Here is a 25,769-nt window from a genome sequence, read left to right on the forward strand (position 1 = left end):
GTGTGCGTCATTCGACTTCAATCACTAGCAACTCATGGCCGAACTTGTTTTATCTATAACCCTATTGCCAACCCTACCCACTGGATAATTTACATTGATTCCAGACATCCTATCATTTCATCACCAAATACTTCAGTATGTATTTTTAAAAGATAAAGACCTCTTTTTTAACCACAAAACCATTATCACACCCAAAAAAATTGAAGTGACAATAATTCCTTATCATTAAATAGGGGAGCTACTTTAAACTCCGAAATACTTCTTTGCATCTAGGTCCTGCTTTGGAGGATCCCTTCTACCGTGGTTCAAGACAAAAGGTGCCGAGGAAAGCATTCAGGGAATCACTCTCTATAAAAAGGGTCACGGACCTTGTTCAAAGCCACCTGGCACTTTAGCTCAAACTCCTCCTGTTCCTTTGCAGTCCCCTGCCCTATTGGGGACCAGATGCACCCTCTGAGAGTCCTCTGTGAGGGTTCTCACCCCTCTCAACAGCTCCCTAGTTCCTGAGTCTTCCTCACTCCCCACTGTGTGGCCCATCACCTCTCTAGGCAAGCAGGTACACTCCCAGTGTTCAGAACTGGTATTTATTTTTCTTCAAAGAAAGTGTTCTCCCGGACAGTTCTGCACAGAATTCATTCACAGAGCATGTCTTGGATATACAGCTGACTAGATATGTCAGTTATGTTCCAAATGGGTTTTCACAGGTCAAGGTTCTGCAGGCAAGAGCAAATACTATTTTTAGACAGGATAAGGTCACAATGCTTTTAGAGGCAGTGAGGTCTACAATAAAACCTATTGATCAGCCTCTGGAACTAGTGCTCCAGAGAGACACGGAGATTGAAACAAAAATTGCCTGGCCGTTTTCTCTGTAGACTCAGTGGGTAAAAGCTTGTTGGACTTAATATCTTTCAGGATATAAAATAAGTAAGAAGTAACTGCACAGATTACTGAAGTCCATTTAACCAGATGCAGAGGCGGGTCAGGAAATACACTTGCGGCAGAACTGTGAAGAAGAGGACTTCAAGGCAACAAGTGTTACTGCCACCAAGAGAAAGACTAGTCTCCTAAACTCAGTGAAGGCCAAGGGTGCAGGCTGCCATCCATGATTTCAGCTTGAAACTGTTGTCCCTAAACTTGAAACTCTGCCCCTCAATCCAGGGCTATGTGAATAGCAGACCCTCAGAGACAAACAGTGTGAAACGGATTTGCCTAAGTCAGAATTTGATGAAAAGAAGTATTCATAATGGATGACTTTTTAAAACTTTTATATTAACTTAATGGAATCATGGTAAATCTGAAGATCTTCCTACTCTCTCTCAATCTCTATGTATAGAGACAGAGAGAGTATGCAAATATATATTCACACACACACACTACGTATACAAGCACTAGATATATTTACACACACACACATTATATGTGTGTATGTATATATGCACATATGTATGGTACATACATATAAGCATGTGGGGGGGGTATATCTTATGATGATAGTTTCATTGTATTTGGGGTTTTTTTTCCAAAAGAGAAAAGTCTTTTATAGGTGTACCTCACCAGTAAGAAAAATCATTCGTTGCCACTGAAACTTGAGAAAGAAATTTAGAAGTCATATAAATACACAGGAAGGAGCCCAAGCAAATGAATCGTGAAGGCACAGAAAAGCCACTGGAAAGTTATTTAACTAGCCTGAAGGTTCATGAGTTTACCAAGGTGCTGGTAATAAACCCTAAATAATTTATTTAAGTCAAATAGGAGCTTTAAGTAAAGACATTAACTTAATGGACTATCACATCCTAAACTTCAGCCAGAGATCTAAAACTTTGAAGTCAATTATGTCCCCACAAATACCTCTCCATTATCAGCAGTGCTTGATTGTTTTGGAGACTTGGGACCACAGGACCTAGTGTGAAAACTGTAGGTATCTTCATTTATCATCTGCTCCCATCTCACAGCCCAGCTCACAAACAAAATATGCCACGGTAAACATAATCCATATATCACGTTGTGACACAGCTGACCCCATTAGTGAGCCCAGACTGTCCCAGCAGTAGCATCCTATCACACATTAACAATACACCACTGATACATTTGCACAATACAATGCAGGGTAGGGGGAGAAGAGAGACTATCGGGCTATGAAATCCTAAACATCATATCTGAATACATATTTTGTCGCCTATCTCTTTGGCATGTGAATGCTATCGTGCTTTCTCTTCAGGTAATAACCGAAGGGGGGAAAGTAATGCTTCTGGGTGGCTACCATTCACTCAGTCTGCCCATTATCTTTCTTTGGGTTGAGTCAGGGCTAAACTTTTTCCTTTTCCCTGTTTGTTTTTTTTTTAGCATTTGGTTCTATTTTGTTTTTCTGCCTGAGACAGAAGAGTATGCAAAATTTGAAACAGCTGATTATCAGTGCCCTAATAGAGCACTCCTAATAAAAATCCCCAAAACATTATAAATTAAAGAGGCAGTAATTTAAATAAATTGCTTTTTTATTGAAGCTATAGATCTCAAGAGTGCCTGTGTCCTACACGTTATTTCACAACTGGTTCATTTCCCCCTTATTCTTAGCATGTGGGATAATAAAAGAAAGTTTTAAATAATCATTATCCAAAGGGTAAGTCTGAATGTTGTTTATCAGCATGCTTCTGAAAACATCATTCTATACCTAATTTAATGCCATGCATAAATGGTATTTGCTGGACAGTTGGAAAACAGAAACATCCGTGCTAAAAGTCAGTGGTAAACACCAAGTTTAGAAAATGGATTGCAAAGATCACATGTCCCAGAACAGGCCATATGCTTTTACCTACATGATGAATAAAAAAAGAACATTTTCCCTCAATTTATGCTGTCTTCAACACTAACAGAGGGAGAGTTCTTCTAAACATGTTGCATCGGATGCCTTTAACAAGCAAGAATTTGTAACTCCAAGAACTCAGCATATGTAGGCTATGTCCATACAGAGAAACCAGCTTTTGGGGGAGGAAGAAGCAAAATATCACTGAATTCAGTCGGTTAATTGAATTTAAAATACCTGGTTGTTTAAATTCAACTAATTTCTTTGTCAAACGTATTTCTATTTTGACACAGCTACAGTTGCCCAAAAAAGCAAGCTTGGAGAAAATACACATTACACTCCTTAGAGTTTATATTAAAAAAAAAAAAAAAAAAAAAACAGCTTGCAACAATTAAAAGACAGAGAAATCTTGTAAGGCTGGAAACTTCTGTGAATTATCACCATTCCATTATACCATGCTTCAATTTTGCTTCCAGCAATTTGAAAGTTACTCTTAAGCTTTCTGTGAAGGGATCACGAGCCCAAGACTTAATCTCCACCGTAGCTCCTATCTTTGAGGCAAATAAAGAAAATATTCTGCCCTATCTGCAGGCGAGCCCCCTTCACCAACTAGATTCCAAAAAGAGCAGCTAGAAGAGGAAGCAGGGAATCTGCCTATGGTGTTTAGAGGATGCTAGTACAGAACAGGGGCTTAGAGGCCCACCAGTTCCAAACTACTCATTCTACAGACAAGGAAACTACAATGAAAGGAACCCAATGATGGGGGAAGGGAACCCAAAGTTTCACAGTTCAGAGTTAGAATCCAGGCATACTGGTTCCCAGACCAGTGTCTTTCCATTATCATTAAAAGTCAAAATTTGGTGGGATGCCTGGATGGCTCAGTTGGTTAAGGGTCCGACTTCAGCTCAGGCCAGGATCTCATGGGTCATGAGTTCAAGCCCACTTTGGATCATCTGTCTCCTTCTCTCTCTGCCCCTCCCCCACTCTCATGTGTATGCTCTCTCTCTCTCTCTCAAAAATAAATAATTTTTAAGTCAAAATTTAGCTCTAGAAAAATGAAAAATCCCAAGAGACCTCAATCCTTACTCCCTCAAACCTGTTTTGGTAATTTTCCCACTGCCTTCATGGAAGGGTAAGCATCTAGTTATAAGGCCTTTACAAATTTTTATTTTATCTCTCTTCTTCTTTTACTTTATTGTTTGGTAATCAAAAATAGTTTATCATAATGCTCTCAAATGGACTGTCATCCTATTACAGGCAGATAATGTTATTTCCTAGCAGAAAATGGCAACAGGGATGGAAAGAAGGATGACTTTTTTTTTTTTAACGTTACAGTTTTTTCTATAACAATTTCATATTCTAGGTGCAAAACAGTTAGGATTTCTCTCACCCTTAACTTCTACAAAATCTAGATTGATTCAAATTCAGAATTTGATAAAATCCCATAGTTTAGGATGATGTATTCTAGCAGAGAGCTCTTGGTTGGCTCTATTTCGTTTTTTCTTCCCCGAAAGATTTTTCAATAGTTTTCACTTTTAAAAAGATTTCAACTTTGGATTGTGCCGATGCCAAAGTCTCTATACATCTAATCAATCAATAAATACGCCAAACAAAGCAGCATATGTTTATCCTTTACATTTGGGACGTGTACATTAATTACTGCAGATTGTCTCCTATGCATCTCCCCCCCCCCCCCCCACAGACAGCAGTGCTCAAAAGGGTCCGCAAAATAAAAATGTATGGGGTAATTAAATGGATATTTATAATTAGAACTTAATAATTTGCATCAGGGACAAATGAGCTCTGATTTTAATCTGCAGCGCATTTAGATTAGCCCGAAGATAGTGTAATTTGATGGTTTATAGGCCTCCTCTCGGATTATGAAATAATACCAAGCCTTCCAAGACAGCGCGTCGGTGTCAGGAGTGTGTTAAAGAAGAAGATGCAATGAAAATGTTTGACAACGTGAAAGCAGCCATAAATTACATGACAACTGTGTAAAAGTCATGATGAAACAAATAAAGGGCTGACCTATAATGCGTCTGATTCATTGTGACACACACAACTCCCTGCACTAATCTCTGCCCAGCCAACGCATTCTTAAGCGGGGAACTACTTAGCACCGGGAACGTTGTAAATTATCACTAGTCAACAGCATTGATTTTTAGTCGACATTTCAATCAGGTTGAAGTAGAAATACTACCCAGCTCATCCGACAGCCTCTTAACCAGTCCGCTGCCCCTCTGCGGTCTCCTCAGTTATGGCTTTGTTAAATTTCCATTGCTCTCACCATTCAATATTTATTATAGCGTTGCCACATCCAGGCACTTGGCCTGAAGGGTCGCCGGCCTGCCTCTTGGGGCATTAAATTCATGCTTACCTTAATGAAGGCAGAACCAAAAAAGAAAACGAAATGAAAGGCCACCATCAGAGAGCTGGCCTGATTTTCAAGAGAATGGGGAGAAAACTGGAGGGGAAAAATACGACCTCTAAAGCAATGGTACTCCTTTTATCATTTCTGCTTTTCAATCTAGGAGTCCCAGGAACAAAATTCAGAACTTCTCTTTTGGGGTGATCAGGAATACCGCTACGGTCCTGAACCTGGGGCAGGTAGAGACAATGTGGAGAACCAGGGGAAAAGGCAAGGGGCAAGGAAGCAAGGATCCAGTAGTCCCAGGGCAGCATGAGAATTGAAACGTAAGGCTTGGAGTTCTTTACCCACATGTATTCTCAGCAGCCACCTCCATCCCTACCCCCAACTCAGAAGACGGCCTGAATCCATGCCGATGACAACCCCTTGGTTGAACAACTTCCCTCGGTTCAAATAGAATAGAAGAGCATACCAGGTGAGCAGAACTCCCAGCCAACCCTTGTCACCGCGGAAGCCAACTCTTCAGTTCCCCCATGGGACCTCTGCACACAGTAGGCGCCTCCAAACTACCCAATGGACTCTGAAACTATATAAATGGTGGTTGATGGTGGCCCAGCCAATTCAAAAGGATGGGTAATTAAAGGAAAACCCTGACATTTGGTTTCGGAATACATTATGTAATCCCTCTGCAATGAACCTCAGGTCTTGCTTCAGCAAATATTAATGGTGTCAGAGCAGCCTGCGGAGTGACTGGGGGAGGCCACCATGCACTTGAAAACTTGCCTCAGGGAAAGCCACATGTGGATCATATGGAGTTGTTGACTGTAGTTTCCATTCAAAAATTTTCTCAGGTCCCCTAGCATGCTTTCCAGACTTGCCTTACCACAGCACTTGCTCAGCTAGAAATGAAAACCTCATAGAAGCAGATTATTAACCCCCCAGCACTCCCTACATACACATATTCACACACACACACACACTCCCATACTCTCCCCCTCAGAGTATAATTCTGATTAACCCCCTCCCCCCTTTAAGGTGTGGTCAGTGAAGCGAACGTCAGAGAGACAAGAGAACAGAAATGCTGAAAGCCAGGGGGTTCACCAGCCCTTAAAAGTCCTAGCTTGGTTTATTGGTCAGCCTACTGCCATCTCCTAACCAAGTCACACACAAATAGGAAACCTTCTTCCTGTTCTTCACAGGACCCTCGCCCCATTTCTGGCTTACTCTGGACAGATGGAGAAGTGACTACTTGCAAAGCAGAATTCCTCACATTACAACTCTTTCCAACAGCTCCAAGGCTCCGCAAATACGCCCAGGACAGCTGCCCAGGAACTGGATGAGAACATTCTTCTCTTTCCCAGAAGACTAAAAAACTTGACCACAGAACCCACAGGAGGGCCAGCCATCCAACACCAGCGCTTCCCACCCAACTGGTGCCCAGCTCCACTACGGAAAGCTGCAAATATTTTGAGGAGGTGACAGAGGATGATGACTAGAAGCCAAAGGATTAAACCCTTCATAACTGTGAACCCTCAGGGAAGTTATCTAGCCCTTGGTTAGCCCCAATTTCCTCATCTACCAAATGGGGCTAATAAGATCTCCTTTCTGGGGCTTCTGTGGATGGAATAACAAGGCGTCAGATACATAGTATAGCAACGGCAACTCTGCCAGCGTGTCCTGGGTGGCAAGTAATGTATGTGCTTTCTCTCATTTACTCGTTGCACGGACCCTATATAAGGGAGGTGCCCTGGGTTATCTCCACTTCCCAGAGGTTAAACGTTTTGCCCCAACGCTCCCAGCCAGTCAGTGGTGAAGCAGGAACTGGAACCCAGAGTGACTATGTCACATACCCAGGTACCCTCCCTTGGCAATGCAGCACACGCCATCCCTCTCTGTAGGGAGAGAGGCCAAGCACTGAGGGAGCTGCCAGTGGGGAGAAGCCCCTCCAATCGCCCCACCTCACCAGTCCCACAAGGGCTACTCTCAGCCGTTTCCACCCAACAGCCCCTTTCCCGCAGGTTCCCACAGGAGCCCACCCTGAGGCAGAAAGAGGCTCTGAGCCCATTAGAACTCTCCCTGCCCGGCTCACCTCTCTTGCCAACCTGCTACCCCCACACTGTGAGGAACTAGGTTGAGACCCCAGTTCTTATAGGAGAAAAAGTGCTCCGCCATGAGTCACAATCATAATAGTAACTGGCTTTTCTCAAGTGCTTACCTGGTACCAGGCAAGTGTTTTCCTGCAATGCTAACGAGGTCCCCAGTGTGGTGGGTCCTGCGGCTCCCCCCATGTTACAGATGAGGAAATGGAAGCTTAGAGGATGAAGAAATCTGCCCAAGCTCACACACCTAGAAATGGCAGCGCTTCTTCACCATTTTAGTTCATGTACTCACAGAGGCTGAAGATGGGGGGAAAAGGAGATGAAAGGAGATAAATGTATTTTTAAGGGCTTATTTCCCCTCTTTCAGCCTGCAGGTTACAAAGACACATAGGTGGGAGTGAAAAAAGCATCTAAGGGCTTTGTTGAATGTTTGGGGTTATCTGTGAGATGAGCCCAGAGGCCTCCAAAGTTTCCCAGTTTCTATTTGCTACAGGAGAAGGAGAAGAAAAGCCCATCTCCCTGCTGAGGCTTCAGCCTGGGGAAGTAAACACGATTTTATCCTATTTTATATGGCCGTTCACCCTGGGGCCTTTTCAAGTCTGTGATGGGAAAAACACATCTATTCTTGTGTGGACTGCATTTCGGACAGGCCCCCAAACCACTCGGAAGCCCCCGTATCCCCTAGGCAGAATTCTATGAACCCAGCTTTAGTGCCAGCAGCTCCTCTGGTGGGAACCAGAACATGCCTCCCGCCAGTAAGTAACAGGGAAATTCAATTACCTTGCCACTTGTGGCAGGAGGGCAAAGATTGCACATTAAAAGAGCTAAAAATGTCAGGAAGTTATTGGGCTGATGACTCTTGCTTGCCAACACTCATAAGTGAATGCATAATGTCATAATAAACTAAAAAACACAGAAACAGACCAAAGAGATAAGATAATTGAGAATAAAACAAGCCCGAGACGCATGGGTTTGCCACCAGCCCTGCAGGGCAAGTGCTGTGCTTCCGATGGGGGCGCTTTTTTCCCCCATCCCTGGCCTTTCCTGGGTCTTGCTTGGGTGTTATTTTCTTTCCCAGCCACCAACAGACTAGTTCACAGGTCTTTCCCAGCAAGGAGTTTACTTCTTTAAAAAAAAAAAAAAAAAGGTCGGGGCGAGGCGGGTGTGGGGGTGGTGGGTACGCAAGAGACTGGGGACGCCCGAGTGGCTCAGTCAGTCGGTTAAGCGAAGGACTCCGGCTCAGGTCCAGATCTCCCTTCTGGTGAGTTCCAGCCCCCAATCAAGCTCCGTGCTGACAGTTCAGAGCCTGGAGCCTGCTACGGATATGGTGTCTCCCTCTTTCTACCCCTCCCCCACTCACTCTCTGTCTCTGTCTCTCAAAAATAAATACACATTAGAAAAAATTAAAAAATAAAAGGAATTAGTTGGCACCGACTTCCTACCTGTACGCCGGCCCACACGCCCCGCCCCGGCTCCGCACACACGTTAGCCGCAACGCACGCGCTCACACACGCTGGTCTCTTGAACACACCGAACCCTTCCTGTCCCAGGCCCTCGGGTTACTGGCGTTATCACAACTCTTTTTTTCCCAATGGCAAGCCAGGAAAGATGATAGAACCTGTGTGTGTAGCCAAAAGACTGGCCTCAACTGGTTCAGAGGGGAAAAAATTGAGCTGTGTCTTTTTTTTTTTCTTGCCTTTAGCCAAAGACCTGGGAGCATTTGATGTACAGTCAGCAGGTATTTTCTTTCTTTCTTTCTTTCTTTTTTTTTTTTTAAGAAAGAAAGAAAGAAAGAAAAAGGAAGAAAAAAAAAAAAAACACTGAAAAGGCTTGGCTGCACTGGGGCCCTGACATGCTCTCATCTAAAGCTTGGCCCTCGGCCAAGTTCATCTGTTAATGGACAGCCACAACCAAGGGCTGCACCTCCCCCCACCTCCCCGACTCCTCTCTGTTCTCCTACCTCTTTCGAGCTCCTAAAAACTAGACATCGATTATGTCTGTTCTTTTCCCTTTCTATTCAAGATAAACAAAGTGCTTCAAGTTCAGGGCACACCCTGGGACCCTTGACAAAACAATCTATCATTCTGTCTGCTAAACCAGTCTGTCTACACCACGGCCGCGAGAGCAACGTTCCCAATGTACAATTTTCCCTTTGTGCTTCTTCCCTCTTGCCACTAACCTCCTTTCTTTACCACCTTCCCTGGAGCAGATGGACTTGACCACTTTGCTTAAGCCCCTCCTGGTAACCTCAGAAATTAAAGAAAAGATGGGAGCTCCCGGCTGCCCCTCCCCCTGCCCAGGTTTTACTCCTCCCCCTTGCGTGGCCCCCATGTCTCTCGGACACACACACCCGATTCCTGTTAGACCCACACAATCCTTTCAAGCCTCTTACCACAGACACCCAGAAACAAATTTAATGCAAGGACTGTCCCTTCTTTTGCTCCCTGCAAGAATATTTTAAGTGAGTTTTGTTTTAAATCATATCCATTAATTTAGCCTGACTTGCAATTAAATGCAAATACACTTTTTACAACCAGTACGGAATGTATTAATTATAACTACAAATGGTCAAATGAGAGCACAGTCCCTCCTAAAAATATTAATAAAATACATAATAAATAATATTAATGAAACAAAAATAGATTCATAAGCCTTGGCCAGGGCTTTTATTATTTCACGCAAGGGGAAATCCAGCCAGTGAAACTTGCTGCACATACTTTGGCGGGACTCTGGCCAACCACCACCAGTGGACTCTAAAGAGTGCGTTTGGAGGGCGGCCGGTCAGGGGTGCTCTGGTGTTGGGGGTTCTGTGCAGATGCCCCCTTAAGAGGCTGAGTGATGGCCACAGAGCCCAAGGCAGAGCCCCATAACGTCTCACACAGCTTTCCCTTGTGGTCGGGGAAAGTAACCCACAGGCTGCTTCCCCTTCCTAAGGCAGCCTAGCTGTTATTTCAGTACCCACCCCTCCCCTCCAATGAATCCCCTAGACCCAAGGGAAATGAGCCCAGCTAAATTAAGGGCTCAGTATTCTAGCCCCATCAGCACACCGTTTACTGGTTTACTGCACCAGCGGCGGAAGCCACCTTTCCTCCTGCCACACCACCAGGCCCCTGTTAACCTGTCTCCACATCACACAGCCCCTCGCCTCAACCCCCACCACAGCCTCCCCCGCTCTCTGCCCCCGCCTCTCCCCCCAAATCCAACACACCCACCGCACAATCGAATCTAATTAAGATCAGGAAGAAATTTGCATTTTCTTTTCACTGTACCCCCAGTAATCACAGAAGTTCTTCAAATTTTGAGAATTTTGTTCCTCTGCTAATTATTTCCCTCATTTTGCATTTCAAGGCACAAAGACAGTCTATCTCACTGGTGGTCTATTAATAGTTTGAAGTTTTGAGCATCAGAAGGTAGGGTGGGTTTTTTTTTTCTTTTTTAAAACTATTCTGTCATTTCCAGTTTTGTAAAAAGGTTTTTTTGTTGTTGTTAGTGGTGGTGAATTTAATGTTTCTTCCAAAAGACAGCTTAGCTGTGCCATTCTGTATATTGCGTGTATTAAGATATGATCTCCCCCTACTTTACTGATTTTCAGAACCTTGGTATGTGAATGGTGGGAGGAAGGAAGGAAGGAAGGAAGGAAGGAAGGAAGGAAGGAAGGAAGGAAGGAAGGAAGGAAGAAGGGAAGGGAGGAAAAGGAAGAAAAGAAAGAAGGAAAGAAAGAAAGAAAAAGAAAGAAAGAAAGAAAGAAAGAAAGAAAGAAAGAAAGAAAGAAAGAAAATTCCTTGGCATAAGTACATGTTTGCTGATCAAATTTCAGATCATGTGTTGTTCATTATTATGACTTTACTTGAAAAACAGTTTGCCACAGTGAGATGGATTCACTTTATATGCTTACTACCCTTCCACTCCCTTTAAGTACTTTAAAAAAAAAAAAACAGTACAATTTTTTTAAGGTACATTTAAAGCATGAACTGGTTTGGATTAAAACAATGTTTCAATGTCCGTAAATCCCCTCAAAATACATTTTTAAAAGACTTATGCAAAGCCACACATGATTTTGAGGCACCCAATGAGACTGTCCCACCAACAAAATTTAATGGTGATTTAAGAAATTCTAATACTTCTCATTTACTTCCTGTAGAATTATTTGTGTACTTGACATTTATACAGTTTCTCCATTATATAACAATCTACTCTGGGTACATGAGATTATGCCAATCTATTAGAATGAAATTTGTACTCCATATAAGCACAAGTTTCCAGTCGGTTTTGACTTAACACTATGTTTCAATGTAAAGTGTTATTATAGCTGAGTATAAAGCACAGCTCCTCCATGCTCACGGTTTTTAACTCTAATACTGTAATCTTTCTTGCTGCTTCTAGGGCTGTGTCAGTGTTTACATTCCTGGAAGTTAAATAAACCGACATGGCAAAACTCCTGGATAGACTGAATAATAAGGCTGGTGATGACTAAATTGTTTACTTTTTACCTTGTTAGGATCCCTTGCTTGTAAAGTTTGGGGGAGAGACAGAGAAAGAAGGAATGAAGGAGGGTGATATGAGATAGAAAGAGATTTACACACTGGCTTCCATATGTCACAAAGACCTTCCTACCCAAACCAACGTGATTGAAGCAGAGTGCATAAGTTCGTTTTGCCGGTTTCGTTTTGTTTTGTATTCTTAAATACCAGGTCATCCGAATTCCCCCTTCTCTCTTGCCCTCCCCCCAATAAAAAGTATGAACATTTTTTTGCCCATTTTCAAATAGCAAATTATCCATTAGATTTCATCATATCTTAGTAAAGCAATTACATCAAGAAAATGATAGTGCGTGTGGAATCAATTATGCATGCAGTTGGCCGGAGACCAAAGGCTGTGAAGTCGGAGAGGGCAGAATCGCTCGACACACACAAATAAAAAGCCCCTGGATCTCACAGATGGACCCCATCAGTTCATCTTACTGCCTAAAAAGTTCATGCACTTAATAATTTATTTGTGTTCTGGATACTGTTTCCCAGCTGAATATTAACAACTTTGAACTGAAGCATGCTTTTAGCATGGTATGGATGGAAGTCACGGTAGGGCAGTGCTAGGGTCCCTCGGAGGTTAAAATTGTAGTTACGTTTCTTACACACTGTTCATTTTCCATCACAATTTATTTTCTTTCATTAAACATTCCTTTTAATCAGAATATCAGTTTCAGTGTTCTGATTCTGCTTGTTAACCAGTGATAAACTCATAGACCAAAGATGAGCATCAATAATACAGCACAGGCTATTCAACAGCAAAGGCAAATACCAAAATCACAGGCTCTCAAAAATCGGAAACCGTTAGTTAGCACCTTGTTTTCACAACCAGGGCACTTGTGTACCTTGAGGGAGGCACCCAGGAGCCCAGAGACCATGACTGACTTTCGTGACTAGGGGAGGACACAGACCGAGCAGCTGAGAACAGAAGCTGGACGAGGCCACAGGAAGACTTCCTCGAGCTCAAAGGTAAATAAGTCAGCCAAGCCCAGGCCCAAGACGCATAGGTGCTAGGCACATATTTAAAGAAGAAACCCAAAGCATTGTAGCACAGGTCTGTACTTTGTAGCCCTCTCTCTTCCAAAGGAGAAGCCTGATGTCTTAATACGCTGGAAAATTCAAGTCTCCCGGCCACCAAGCCGCTTAACAATGCAACTGCCCGACAACTTTCGTGGGGGGAACAGGGACAGGCAGTGCATATTTCTGTACAGATCAGGATGTGCCTCAATCACACACTTAAATTTTACAGCCTTCTCCCCAAATGAGAACGACTTCCAGCCAACACTTCCACAAACTGTACTTAACGTTAAAAGAAAACGGATAAAACATATGTAATTACTCAAGGTTAGACTTCTAATTCCTCAATTCACTAAAGGAAACTTGGCAAGAAGATGCATCATTTTGCTCCTTTCTACTGGGGCATCCGAGGAGGAGAGCCACTGAGGCAGCTAATACACAAAACATGATCAAAAGTGATTAACAACAGCTTCATATGCAAATTGCATTAATGAAGGAGTGCAAAGTCATCATGTAAATTAAATATGTCAAATCTCTTGGTGAACTTTCAATCTTGAGAAGAAAAAACACTGCTTTAATTTTTTTACATCATCAATTTTGCAAGATTGAAAATCTAAGAATCTTGGTGCTATAAACAATTTTCACCTTTTTTTTCTCCTTCAGCAGGCTGACAGGCCAGCCTGATGTGCACCGAATGTACATGTTAATAGGCCAATCAAAAATGCAAAACAATTCGCAATTACTGGAAGGACCTAATGGTCATTAGAATTTACAACTAGGTAATGAACTGAAGTCTGCCCACACCATGCATATTCATAAAGCAATTTAGCCTTTGAAGATTAAAGAAGTGCTTAAAATTCAAATGAGCTTTAGCAAATTATCAGTAAGATTCATCCAAAAAGCAAAGGGTTTTTCTTCCTATGATTTCCTCATTTTTTTAATGCAAAATTGTTATATCTTCCAGACTGAGCTTAAACTAAACATTGAGCTTCTAGTGAAGCCAAAGGGGGCTAAGAGACAAACAGAGGATGCAAACATCGTTACGGACTTTGTTCATAAAACTAAGCCCTTAAGAGCCAAACCTATCTCTAAACATGGTAATTTATCAAAAACAGCCCAGAGTTGCTCACAGGCAATATACTGCACAGTCCTCCAACAAAACAGATTAACACGAGTCCCACCACCCTCCCAAAAAGCCTTTTTCCCCTCAAGTTGAATCTCCTGTGTAAACATCCACTGTGGTATAAAAACAGCTTTTTCGTCGCCTTGGAGTGGCATTCATTTTAGAAGTTTCTGCTTCCAAAAGGGAAAGAACAAGAAAGGAGAGGATATGAGGCAGGGGAGTGAGATCTGCTTTACTTCTGGGGAGTGAAAAGCCTGTCGTTGGGGAGTTCTCTTCCTGGGGGTCCCCCCTCCGATCCTGCACTGGCAGCATTTAATTCAGGAGGAACAGGTCATGCAGACATCAGCTGACATTCAGAAAGTTGTGATGTCCACCCACCGCCACCCCCCCCCCACCCGAGTTACTACAGAGCCTAGTGGGAATTTGGATTCTCATGCTTCCCTGTGACAAGTATGGAGGAGAATCTATCTCACACCTTGAATGCTAACTCACACCTTATTCACCTCATGGTATTTAAGAAATTCTTGTGAGAGAATTCCCAGTGAATGCCTCCTAGGGCCCCATCCCATACACCCAGCCCCGGGAAAAGCCCATGTTAAGTCCCAGCTCGGCTGGCGTACAAGTCTGACTGGGAACAAACAGCTCTGAAAAGCCCACGTGCCTGTGCATACTGCTCCGCTCCTGGACCCAGAAGACTCTGCTTTGGTGACTGTGTTTGAACCCGTACTGAAAATATGCGAGTAACTTCTTTCTGCCACTCTCCCCCCATCCCCACCCCACAACCCCCAGCCTCAGACGTTTTCCTAAAGTCGATCTTACTACCTGAAATGCAGGTATCCCAAGGAAGTGGGAAAGAGAAGGGAGAAGGGGGTGAAAAAAAAAAATCCAGGTACTATCCCTCATTCCTTGGCTCTCTTATCCACAGCCCGTGCTCAGAAATGTGCCCCCTTTTGACGTTTATTAGAAAGAAAACGACGCAGAGCTGTGTGTAACTCACATCCACAACCATCTGTATGAGCCACAGGTCCACAGTCCTGACCAATTCCCTTTGACACTAATGTTACTCTACATGAGTAGAGTTCAATGAGGGTTGATATGGGATGTGACAGAGTAAATCAGAATTAGATTAAAAACAAAAGTTTAGAAACTGATGCTACACTGCAGAGCAAATGGGACCTGAAGGCCAAATTTCCCTTAACTGCCTTCAACTCATTTTCCCTATTAGAGCGTTTGCCTGCCACCCTCTTGCTGGCGGTACTGCAATCACATCAGAAAGTAGAGCGGAATGCATATAGGAAGGCTCAAGATATTCCTCTTTAGATACAATACCTATATATTTAATGTATAGCAATTAACTTCTGGTCAGGAGTCTATAGGCAGCAAGCTGTCCCAAGCAGATAGAGGGGGAGAGGGGGCCCAGAGCTGGGACAGGCACAAAAGACAGGTCCAACAACAATGCCTGCTGTCAGCAGCTGAATTATTTTTATACAGGAATTTTTATCTCTATTGTACAAACAAGTACGTGTCTGTGCAGACTTGTTAAGCAATCCACTTGTATGTAGAATAAGATTTTTTTTTCTTTCTTGCTACCAGTCACACAGCTCCAAGATCAGAAGAAATACATAGTCTTTGAAGCTGCTCAAATGTTTTAGTTAAAAGGACAGCAGTTGTTTTCAAAGATCCAAGAGTATCTTTATCAGAATTAAATTTTTCCTTATTGATTTTTTCCCCTTAACATAACAAAAACATAACATGAGAAGGTTACGATTTATTATTAAAAATTTTCTCAGTCTTTAAATCATTCTTCAGTGGCCAATGTTCACTTTTAAATGTAAAAGAATAGTTGTGTTGTTGTGTGTGTGTGTGTTTTTTTTTTTAATCTTAGGATGGGATGGAGTAGGAGAGAGAAACTCATGAGATTTAAAATTTAACATTGGTTAATGTATTGTTTTAACTGTGAACTCAAAGACTTGTGGAGGAGGGGGCTAAGATGAGCAGTAAATGGCTCATTGTGAGCTGCCCCCCTAAATGTAAATAAATCATGAAATCACGGTATCCCCTGAGTCGGTAAAGGGAAATGCTTCAGGTTTTTTTTTTTTTTTTTTTGGCCCAAAAAGAGAAACTCCATATTTAAAACGTAAGAGATCAGACGTGGCATGTAGAGCCTTGTACTCCAGCTAAGTTAAGAAGAACCCAAGCTATACCTTATTTCTCTAAAAATTAACAGATGTGATTTTTTGCAGCTTTTTTTATACATCATTACATATCAAGAAAATGAACAACTGATGAATATAAATTTAAATGCCCTGATGGTTAGCATGGGGCTTCCTTGTGTTATTTGGTTTTTGGTTTTTTTTGGGTTTTTTTTAGAAAATTCAAAAAGAAAACAGAAACCAGAGAGCGTTGTGGCGGGGGGGGGGGGGGGGGGGGGGGGGGAGGGGACACAACAACACCTGTGTTTGTTTTGAAAGCACCTTAGTGGGCTTCACAATTATTCCATTCTTCATTTTAATGGGAGTTTTTAATCAGCGGACTCACCTGTATCTAAAACTAAGATCAAATTGTAGGTGTAATTGTTCATCGCCAAGGCTAACAAGAGTGAAGATACAAACAGAAACTCATTGTGAGTGACCAGAGGTCCCCAGGTATCCCCTTCATCAACATGCCTGCTCCAGGGTCCCACTGGGAATTTCCTGGCGGGGCCGATTCAATTCTGCATAACATGCTGCCAACCCTATCTGGAAAAGTGTGTGTTAGGCGCCTTCTTGCTTCTTTTACAGGAAGTTTAAATCTGATCATCCCACCTTTAGTGGATATAATTTGTTGTGTAGCACTCTATGAACTTGGTATTTTATCTATGTGGAGAGATCAAAAAGAAAAAAGGAGGGCAGAATAGGGAGCAACTCGCAGCCCCGTCCAGCCCTCCTGCCCGGTGCATTGCCTCAAAGCAGGCACCTGGTCAGGTAAACCTTCCAGGGCATTGCATCAGATCCGCTCACATCAGTCTCCAGGGTGAACCAAGAGATGAAACACTCCGGCTCCCTGTCTGCAGACTTCTCATTCGCCAGTTCTTGGCAGCTTGTTTTTCCAAGTGTTTTGTTTCAGGAAACGTGTGTATTTTCTTTGTACGTTTTGTGGATTTACCACAACTGGTTCTGACAGCTGTTGATTCTGTTAAATGAACACATTATAAAAATCCTCTTTAAAACCTCAAGCAACAGTGGACTCAAAAATAATGGCAAAATGTTTTAATGGAGTTCCAGTTGAGAGTTGATTTTTTTTTTAAGTACAAATGAAGGTACAGAGCCTTTTAAGTCAGCACTACATCTAAACTGAATGTCTGCGTGTGTGTGCACGTGTGTGTGTGTGTGTGTGTGTGTGTTTAATAGGGAAAGAGGGGTGTTGCAAATCACCACAAATATTTACACTGTATTCCCTTTGTTCAAATCACATACTTTTAACAGGAAAAGCTGGAACAGCGGCTATTTAAAATTTTAAATATTCAAACGCCTGTAATTAACCATACGAAACAAATTATGTCGTATTTCTCCATACCACACATGCAAAAAATTCTGGTGGTGGATTGGGAGGTGGCAGAGTTGGGGAGACAACTCCAAGAGGAGGAAAGGATGATGTTTTCATTTTGCCATAGATCAAAGGAGAACAAGAATGGAAACTGTAGCATATCGAGCATTTTTACATCGCTGTCTTTCACACTGGGCTACCTAAGTTTACACAATTCCCCAGACTAGCTGCATATTAAGCTTGCTGTGTACAGCTTTATTATGGTGCGGTGGTGGAAGAGGCATTAATATTCCGGCTCCGCATCTGACAGGGCATTTACATGCGCCCATCTGAGCGGCACCTGAGAGCTCCTCCAAGGTGCAGTAACTGTGCGTCTATTGTAAAGGCAAATGAAGCTCACCTATTCCCTGCTGGGGTCAGAAGTGACCTCACCACCCCCCATGCTTCAAATCCTTCCCTTGCCAACCTAACTCAATGCCATCGCAGAATGACGAATGAGCTCAGAAATAGACCCCAAGTTACTAACCCTGCTAAGAACAGCAAAAGCCTTTGCTGAAATGTTTTAAAAATGCATAGGGAGTGCAGCTGGCCAGTAAAAAGCAGAAAGGCAGATTCCAGTGAACCCAATATGGAATACGTTACATTCTAAAACTGATTAGAAATACAGTCTGATGTTTACTGGCTTCAAAGTGAGTATGGCATCAAGCATACTGGCTTTAATAATGCTGGCATTTATTATTATTATTATTATTATTTTATTATTTTAAATCTGCCTTTGGTCTCTAGGAGACCTAAAGCATTCTAGGAGAGCTAAAGCATTCTTATTCGTCAGGTTACATTTCCTGGAAATTAAGTTTGTGACAGAAAATGACTCTACTAGCAATAATATGGTTCGTGCTCAAATTAATTAGGTCATTGTTGTAAAAACTACATGGCAAATTACAAAGGTAAATTTACTCATATTGGCCAGAGCCTCTATACCCTGGAAGTAAAGGAGAGAAGCAGTTTAAGGATACTTATTTACCTGGGGAGGAGGAAAGGACAGAGGAGGGAGGGATACAATGGCCAATTTTCTATTTGTATTACAAATAACAATACTGGTTATTATCCATTAAATTATATAGTCTGAACATATTTATGAACTTTATTAATGTCCTCCAAATTGACACATAAAATAAAAACCTGCTTGGTTTGAGACAATGTTAAAAATGGGCACTAAGTTAAAATCTTTTTTCTTTTTTAATCCTTGTAATAACAACACTGCTGACATAACCATGACCCAAATGAAATCTGAACAAGCAGAAAGGTACTAAAGATCCTTGGTGATTAAATCTCTTGCTAAAAAAGTGGCAAGGTGCCAGGCTGGGTCCAGTTTGATGCTAAGTGCTTTTTACTGCATAAAGCTGGTACTACGGTATGTAAAAACAGACTTGGGCTAGGGGTAAATTTTGTCAAATGATTCCTTTGTGCAGTAAAGGGTGTGAACAGACCAACCAAAGTCCATTAAATTAAGTTAACACTGAATGCCGTGATCTCGGTGCATCTCCCTAGCTGTGCTACTTTGGTTCAATTTCATGTTTTCCCCCAAGGAAAGCCAAACTTTCTTCCTTTCTCCCTGACTAGTGTTGAAAAGCCACCATTCATCCATTCTCCTTTATTAAACACTTTCACTTAAGAAATCACAAAATTGTGAAAAATGCTTCCCTAGGATTTGCACGTTAGTTATATGCTCCAATTTAGTCCTCCCACATTAGCCAAACTACATGGGGGCTGTGGTGTGAAATTAATGATTTTCCAGGACTTGAAAATGTGCCATTAATATGCATCCAACTCTCCTCTTCCCTGAGCTTAAGGTTCGCTGTCCTGACATTGCCTGCACATTTCTACACCCAGTTGCATTTTCCAGCCCATGGGCAGCTCCACAATTAAATGCCACATGCACGAGGAGAAAGGTGTGCAAAACAGATTTCAGATCCTTGAACGTAAAAGGCACAACTTGCAATACAAGGATGGAGTGATTTAAGAAATTACAGCACTTTTTTTTTAAGATCTCACAGAATGAACACAGAGAATGGGAGGGAAACTTTCCCCCTCTGCTCCTGTTCTTGAAGTGAATACATATTTGTGTTTCCAATAAAAGGCCATTTTTACATTAACTGTCTGTAACAGCAGGAGACAGAAAAACTAACACAATCTCCACATCACACACAGGATGATCTTCATATCACGTGGCCCTATTCTCAAAACTATTATTTATAAAAGACAACTAGGAAAATGCACAATGCATCTTTTCTGTGTCACCGGAAGGGTAATGTCTGAAGAACTTTGAGATCTTTGGGAATCTTCCACATTTTAGACTTTTTTTTTTTCCTTTTTGGCTTTCCGAAGTAAATTTAGCAGCCATGCGGGCCACTGTGTTTAATTAAGCTTTCAAAAGTCCTCTGACAATGCCAACAATTGTAAGACACTTCTGTGGCTCAATCATGCAATCACTGTGACAGTTCTATTTACAATTTGTCTTAGAGAGAGTTTCTCTGACATTGTACTTTGACAAAACATCCAAGCTGCCAGTTCACAACCTTTCTTGGTCTTATTTACAAATACAGCTTGTATATAGGACTCCCAGACTCATGAACATGAGTCTTTGGGTAGTGGCCTCACAAACACAGGCTCCCAGTGAAAATCCTAGATATATATAAGGAAACAATATTCTCTATTCTCTGCATACTGAAGGTAAATAAAATGTTCACCAGTATATTGGGGTTTTGTTTGTTTGTTTGTTGTTTTCTTTTTCAGCTGTTATGCTAAAAATTCACTTCAGAAGTCAGTGGTTTTTATTCAGAATCACACAAATAAAGAGAAATTAAAAATAAGTAGTCATATTAGGATACTATAATTTATAGTCTCATTTACAATTATACCATGAAGTACACAAATACATCCCCAATTCATGCTGAGTTAGGAAAGAATTAGAATGGGTACAAAAAGAAAAGGCAAGTTGATTTGCTAAGTTCCGAAAAGTGTTAAGTATATTATACTTGATTTACCTTTAAGTAACATGCTGACATGTTTGTTTTTGAATTAGTATTTCCCCCTCCATTAGAGTAACTGTCTTATATATTTTTATCTAGTTACGAAGTATATTGCCTAAGCAAATTAATTTTTAAATATCCTGATATAGACGTCTATGTTCATGATTTTAAGGAGAAAAAATATTATGTATCAATAGTAGTAGATCTGAGTACATTTTATAAGACTGGTCCTATTCTCCCCCATTCTCTTAAAAAGCTAACTTCACGACAGCCCAACCCTAATTTAAAGATTTCCATGTGTCATAAGCCAAAATCTCAAATCTGACATTGTGGGGTAATATTTTTGGCCTTTTCTGTAAGTGAACAGCAGTTTCACATTCACTAATCTCTGATGAATATTTCCCCCATCATAAAAGATGAGACTACAAAACACAGCAACAGCCCTGTTAAAAGCCCTGACTGCCAGTCACAGGCTGCTGACATCTGATGGTGAGTATCTAACACAGAAATAGATGCACTGGGCCCCACACAATATGACCTGCTCATTTCCAGTTAAATTCGTACTATGTCAATGGTTTCACTGGATCACAGCCACACAGTATTTTGAATATGTGAATGAAATGAAACAAGCAACCTGATCAACACACACATGTACATGGGTGAAGTGTTGAAGCTCGTAACCATCTATACGCCAGGTAAAAAGAATCACCCTTTCCAAACCACACTCCTCTTCGTGCGGCCTATGTCCAGTCAAAATGCAGATCACTTTACTGAAGACTTAAAGAACGCTACCTTATTCTCCTATTTGAAAGCCCCCAATACTAAGCTTTATTTATCTCAAGAAAATCTGTCACTGTTTTATTCCTGCTTCCTGCCTATAAAATGGCACAGAACACACAGGGAGCTCAAATCCAACTTACATCACTTTAATAAAGCCTTTCCTACACAGTGCACTTAAATGACTACCTTTTATGTGGTTGCCAAACATATTCTTCTAGAGATTCATCAATAGATCTCTCTACTAATATGGAGCATTGCTTCGCCTTTCTTTTTGTGACACCACAATTCAAATATCTACTGGATGATTATTCTTTTTGTTTCCTTCCTCGCCATAAAAAGAAAAGCAGACTTGGAATTGTAAAGGCGTGCTTGAGAGAAATGGGCTGGTAGTGTGCACAGCCGTCTTCCAGAACTTCCCTTCAGAGACACCTGAGGGCCAGGGCATCTTAATTTATGTGCGATGGTAGAATGTTAATTTCACCATAGGAAACTCTTAATTCATTACTGTGAATTATGAGAAGTCATGATTCTAGTTACTGACATCTCGCTTTGAGATGTGACCACGCTATTTATGTCCAGCCAATTCCAGGGTGGGAACAGGTGATTAAACACAATGAAATGAATCAAGGCTTTGTAATTATTTGTGCATGAAAGGTTTACCTCACCTGGGTTGCTACATTTGTGCACCCATTGAATATCTTAGATACCTTATAACGCTTTTCATCTAGTGAAATTATTTAGTATTAGCCTTCTAAAACATCCTTTAAATTTGCTTTCTTTTCTTTTTTCTTTCTTTTGTGTTTTGTTTTTGCCAGGGCAGGGAGGGGGTGCTTCTCTGGGCTCTGCTATTATACTGGGTCTTAGAAACAAAAAACCTTTATGACAACCAGAGGTTAAAGAAAATATCTTTTCTTTCTCTATGTACATTCACAACTATAATAGTAAAAAGCTATCACTATAGTGCCTTCCCCCCCCCCCCCAGCTTTTAGATTCCTCTTCTAAGTACAGAAGCACAGAATTTTGGAGCTGGTTAATCCGAGAGTGAATAACCTATTTGGGACCTCAGTAAGAAGTGTGGTTTTAATTCCTGCTTGACAGACACTGTGTTTTGTCTTTTAAACGAGCGGCCCGATATGTAAATACGATGTTACATCACACAAGTGTTACTCCATATTTGGTGATTTAGAAAGGCTTTGGATCTCCGAAGACGACAAATCCCCTTCCGCTTGCTCTTGCTTCATTAATCATGCCTTACATTTTCCTTCCAGTCACAAGACAGCACATGGAAATGGTCACTGCCATTACCTACTTGTGTGTGTGGTGGGGGGATAAAATGTTAACCTACATGTCACATAAGCTAAATGCGGTGAATTCTAGAAAAATATTTTGTAAATGCAGCTTCCCTGGTACAGATTTCTCTTTTCACTAAAGGAAAAGTATCTGAGTGTTATTGCAGGAAGCATGGGGGAAAAAAAAGAAAGAAAGAAAGAAAATGCCACGTTTGATTTTAATGATCAAATTCCAGAGGGGGCGGGAAGAAGAAATAATACGACATTTAATTCCCTCTGGACCACTGACCTACTACAGTTCAACTTTGTGGTCAAACGAGGTCAGAAAGACAAGTTCCAGTGAATCAATTGATTATATGCACTATCTTTCCTAAAACTGAATAAACCTTCTGCCTTTTGGGGGAGGGGGCAGGGGGAAATAGAATAAAGGGAACCACCAGCAGGCTTAGCATTTTTGTCACCATAGACTCTGCATTCACTTTGTCTTGTGTGTTAAATCACTCTGGTTTCACAAAAAAATGTCTTAAGGGTCACTATACAGTGTTGCTGCTTATCACTTAGGGTAAGGATTTAAGTCCCTCTGCTAGCCGTTAATTCCTTTTCCCATGAGCTGCTGAGAAACCCACACACCTAACTACCTCTCTGCTAAAATTAACCAAAGGAAGGAGAGCTGTTGAATATGTGTGTGTATTTTTCCAAGAGAATTTTTACATTGTGTTATAGCTGAAACAGTGGAAGTCTGGACTGGACATTTGTAAGGGTGACATGTGGTTGTGTAAACCACAAACAAAATCAAGATACATCTGTCAAAACCACATCAGAGACAAGAGAGAGCACAGAGAAGCATTTATCATTTAGCTGAGGAGGCAGGCTGCAGGGAGCAGCCGTTCCTGTCAAACCAACCTTTTGAAATTTCCAACATGCCCTTAAACTTTTCGAGTAAGCATGTCTGTGCGCTTCAGCAACTGCCCTCTCTACTCTGGCCTGGCCAGTCGAAAATGGCATCTTAAAGTCAAGGTCACGGTGTCATCCCACCACGGGGCTGTGTTTAATTACAGCCCCATACGGGCTGACAGCCAATATGGATCCAAGGCGAGCCCTGAAGCTCAGTTAACTCTTTCTACCCAGTCCCAAACGCCCTGTCAGCCCACCCTCCTTCGCAGAAGCCTTGAGAACTAACAGCACCCCTAGGGAGGTCTGACCAGGTATTCTGACTCAAACAGGTCATTGGCCAAACTACAAAATGCCTGTATGGCCACTTCGCCTCTGACTTGTCACCATGGCTGGAAATGGACATTGGAAACAGGGCCAGGTATAGTAAGGTTCAACACTTAAAAATGAGAAGGGGAGAAAAAAAGGAAAGAAATTCAGCATCAACAGATCCAGAGAGAGGGTATCAGGTGTGTGTACCTATTCCACCTATATCTGACTCAGTGAAGTGGAAAATATTTATTTTTTTTTGTGTTCTGGACGTAAGCTATAGGAATGATTGTTTTAACATTACAGGGCTGTCGTGGACAGTCACATGGAGAAATACAGAAAGCTCTTCACCACTCCTGAGTGCTTGGCTACAGCACCTCTGAAAATGAAAAGAAAACATGCAAACAGCTTTTCTCCTTGCTTCTCATTTACCTGCTATGTGTTCCTGTTTGGGGCAAATTCCTCTAGATGACGTTGATAAACAATCGTCATCCTCTGGCGTGACCTGGATGCCAACCTCCACGGGATTGGATGCTTTTTTCATCTCGATTGGTGAAGGGGAAGGTGGCTTATCCACAGCTTTTTCTAAGCAGAGGCTGCCATTGCATTGTTTCCGTTTGTGCTCGATAAAAATAAGAATGTCCCCCAATGGGAAGTTCATCTGGCACTGCCCACACGTGAGGAGGTCATGGTCCCCTTCTGGAGCTCCCAAAGGGCCGTGGTCTGGTTCATCATCTGTAAGAATGGCTTCAAGAGGTTCGGCTGTGGTTGGAGAAACAAAAGCACAATTATTAGAGCACCAGAGAAGAGAGAGAAAGGGGAAATACATTCTCAACCCCACCCCATCCCACCACATTATATAAAGTGTTTCTAGCCTCCTTCATATAATACCCAGAAAATGTGAGCACCTAAAACATGTAAGGATATGGAGGTTATCAACAAGAAAGCAAATTTATCAATAAGGCAAATCATCATATATTTAAGGAAAACTATCTGACTCACATAACTCCTGAGAAACCACACACACACACACACACACACACACACACACACACACACACTATAAATTCTGTCTGGTTTTCGAGTTTAGAAACAATGTTGACTGTTAAGTAAATAGTTAACACAGGTGACATAAAGAAAGCTTAAATAATAACTACCCCCAAAACTGGTAAAAACATGGATTGAAACCAAATTTCTTTCTTTTTTCCTACAAAGTTGTCTATTGTGCCAAAGAATAAAAGAAGAGGTAAATAAACACACACACCCTTTGTGTCAGTGTATATACTTCGAAGTATACAGAGACTTAGCTTCGTAAATTAGAAAGCTACTATATCACACACAAAATGTGCCACATTTACACCGCCATAATAAGCAAACGACTGCATTCACCTGTGAAACGGATCTAAATAATAATCATAACGTAGCATAATTCATACTGCCAAAAACCTTTCTGATCTCACTCTCAGTAGTGCCACAAAATCAAAGAAATACCAAATTCACTGGCAATTCTTCCCAGACACATTAGCTAAATGGGATACTTTTGAGTACTTAAGAAAATAAGCCAATTAGTCATTTTTTCATTCTGAAGAAAGGAATGCCTAAAATATTCTAAACATGTTTGCACTTGGTGGCTCCCATCACATAAAAATCAGAATGGTCAAGCAAATGCCACATCTCAGAACAAGGCTGAGAAGTCCTTTCTTTAGACTTGAAATACTTCGCCTAATGTTGTCAAAGTTGACTAATTTTCTGAATGAGCTCCAAAACGCTTCATTATGGGACTATTTCTACACACATAATCACCAGCGGATGGTATAACAAGGTAGATATGTCTTTCATTCCCGTTTCCTTTTTTTTTTCAACTTTGCACCAAAATACTCTAGCGTCTCATTTGAACAGCTTCTATGATTTTTTAACCTTCCAAAGGGGAAAAAAGAGTTGGTAAGTATCTGCTCCTGAAACTGTATGCTCACCCTATCAAAAAAAAAAAAAAAATCACAAAATACA

The 25,769-nt window shown here is 41.6% G+C and overlaps 1 protein-coding gene across 7 annotated transcripts in view; it reads right to left on the reverse strand.

The window, feature by feature from the left end:
• BCL11A (BCL11 transcription factor A) overlaps positions 1-25,769 on the reverse strand; it is a 100,558-nt gene that overhangs the window by 68,365 nt on the left and 6,424 nt on the right. For all 7 annotated transcript variants that reach the window (XM_047067869.1, XM_047067867.1, XM_047067870.1 and 4 more), the window contains one exon: positions 24,195-24,524. In XM_047067869.1, the coding sequence (XP_046923825.1) occupies positions 24,195-24,524 (330 nt within the window). The remainder of the gene's footprint in view (positions 1-24,194; positions 24,525-25,769) is intronic.

The sequence above is a fragment of the Lynx rufus genome, unplaced genomic scaffold, assembly GCF_022079265.1.
Source record: "Lynx rufus isolate CCGP_SWC_20201006 ecotype Redwood Valley unplaced genomic scaffold, mLynRuf1.p SCAF_8, whole genome shotgun sequence".
In the NCBI taxonomy this organism is placed as follows: Eukaryota; Metazoa; Chordata; class Mammalia; order Carnivora; family Felidae; genus Lynx; species Lynx rufus.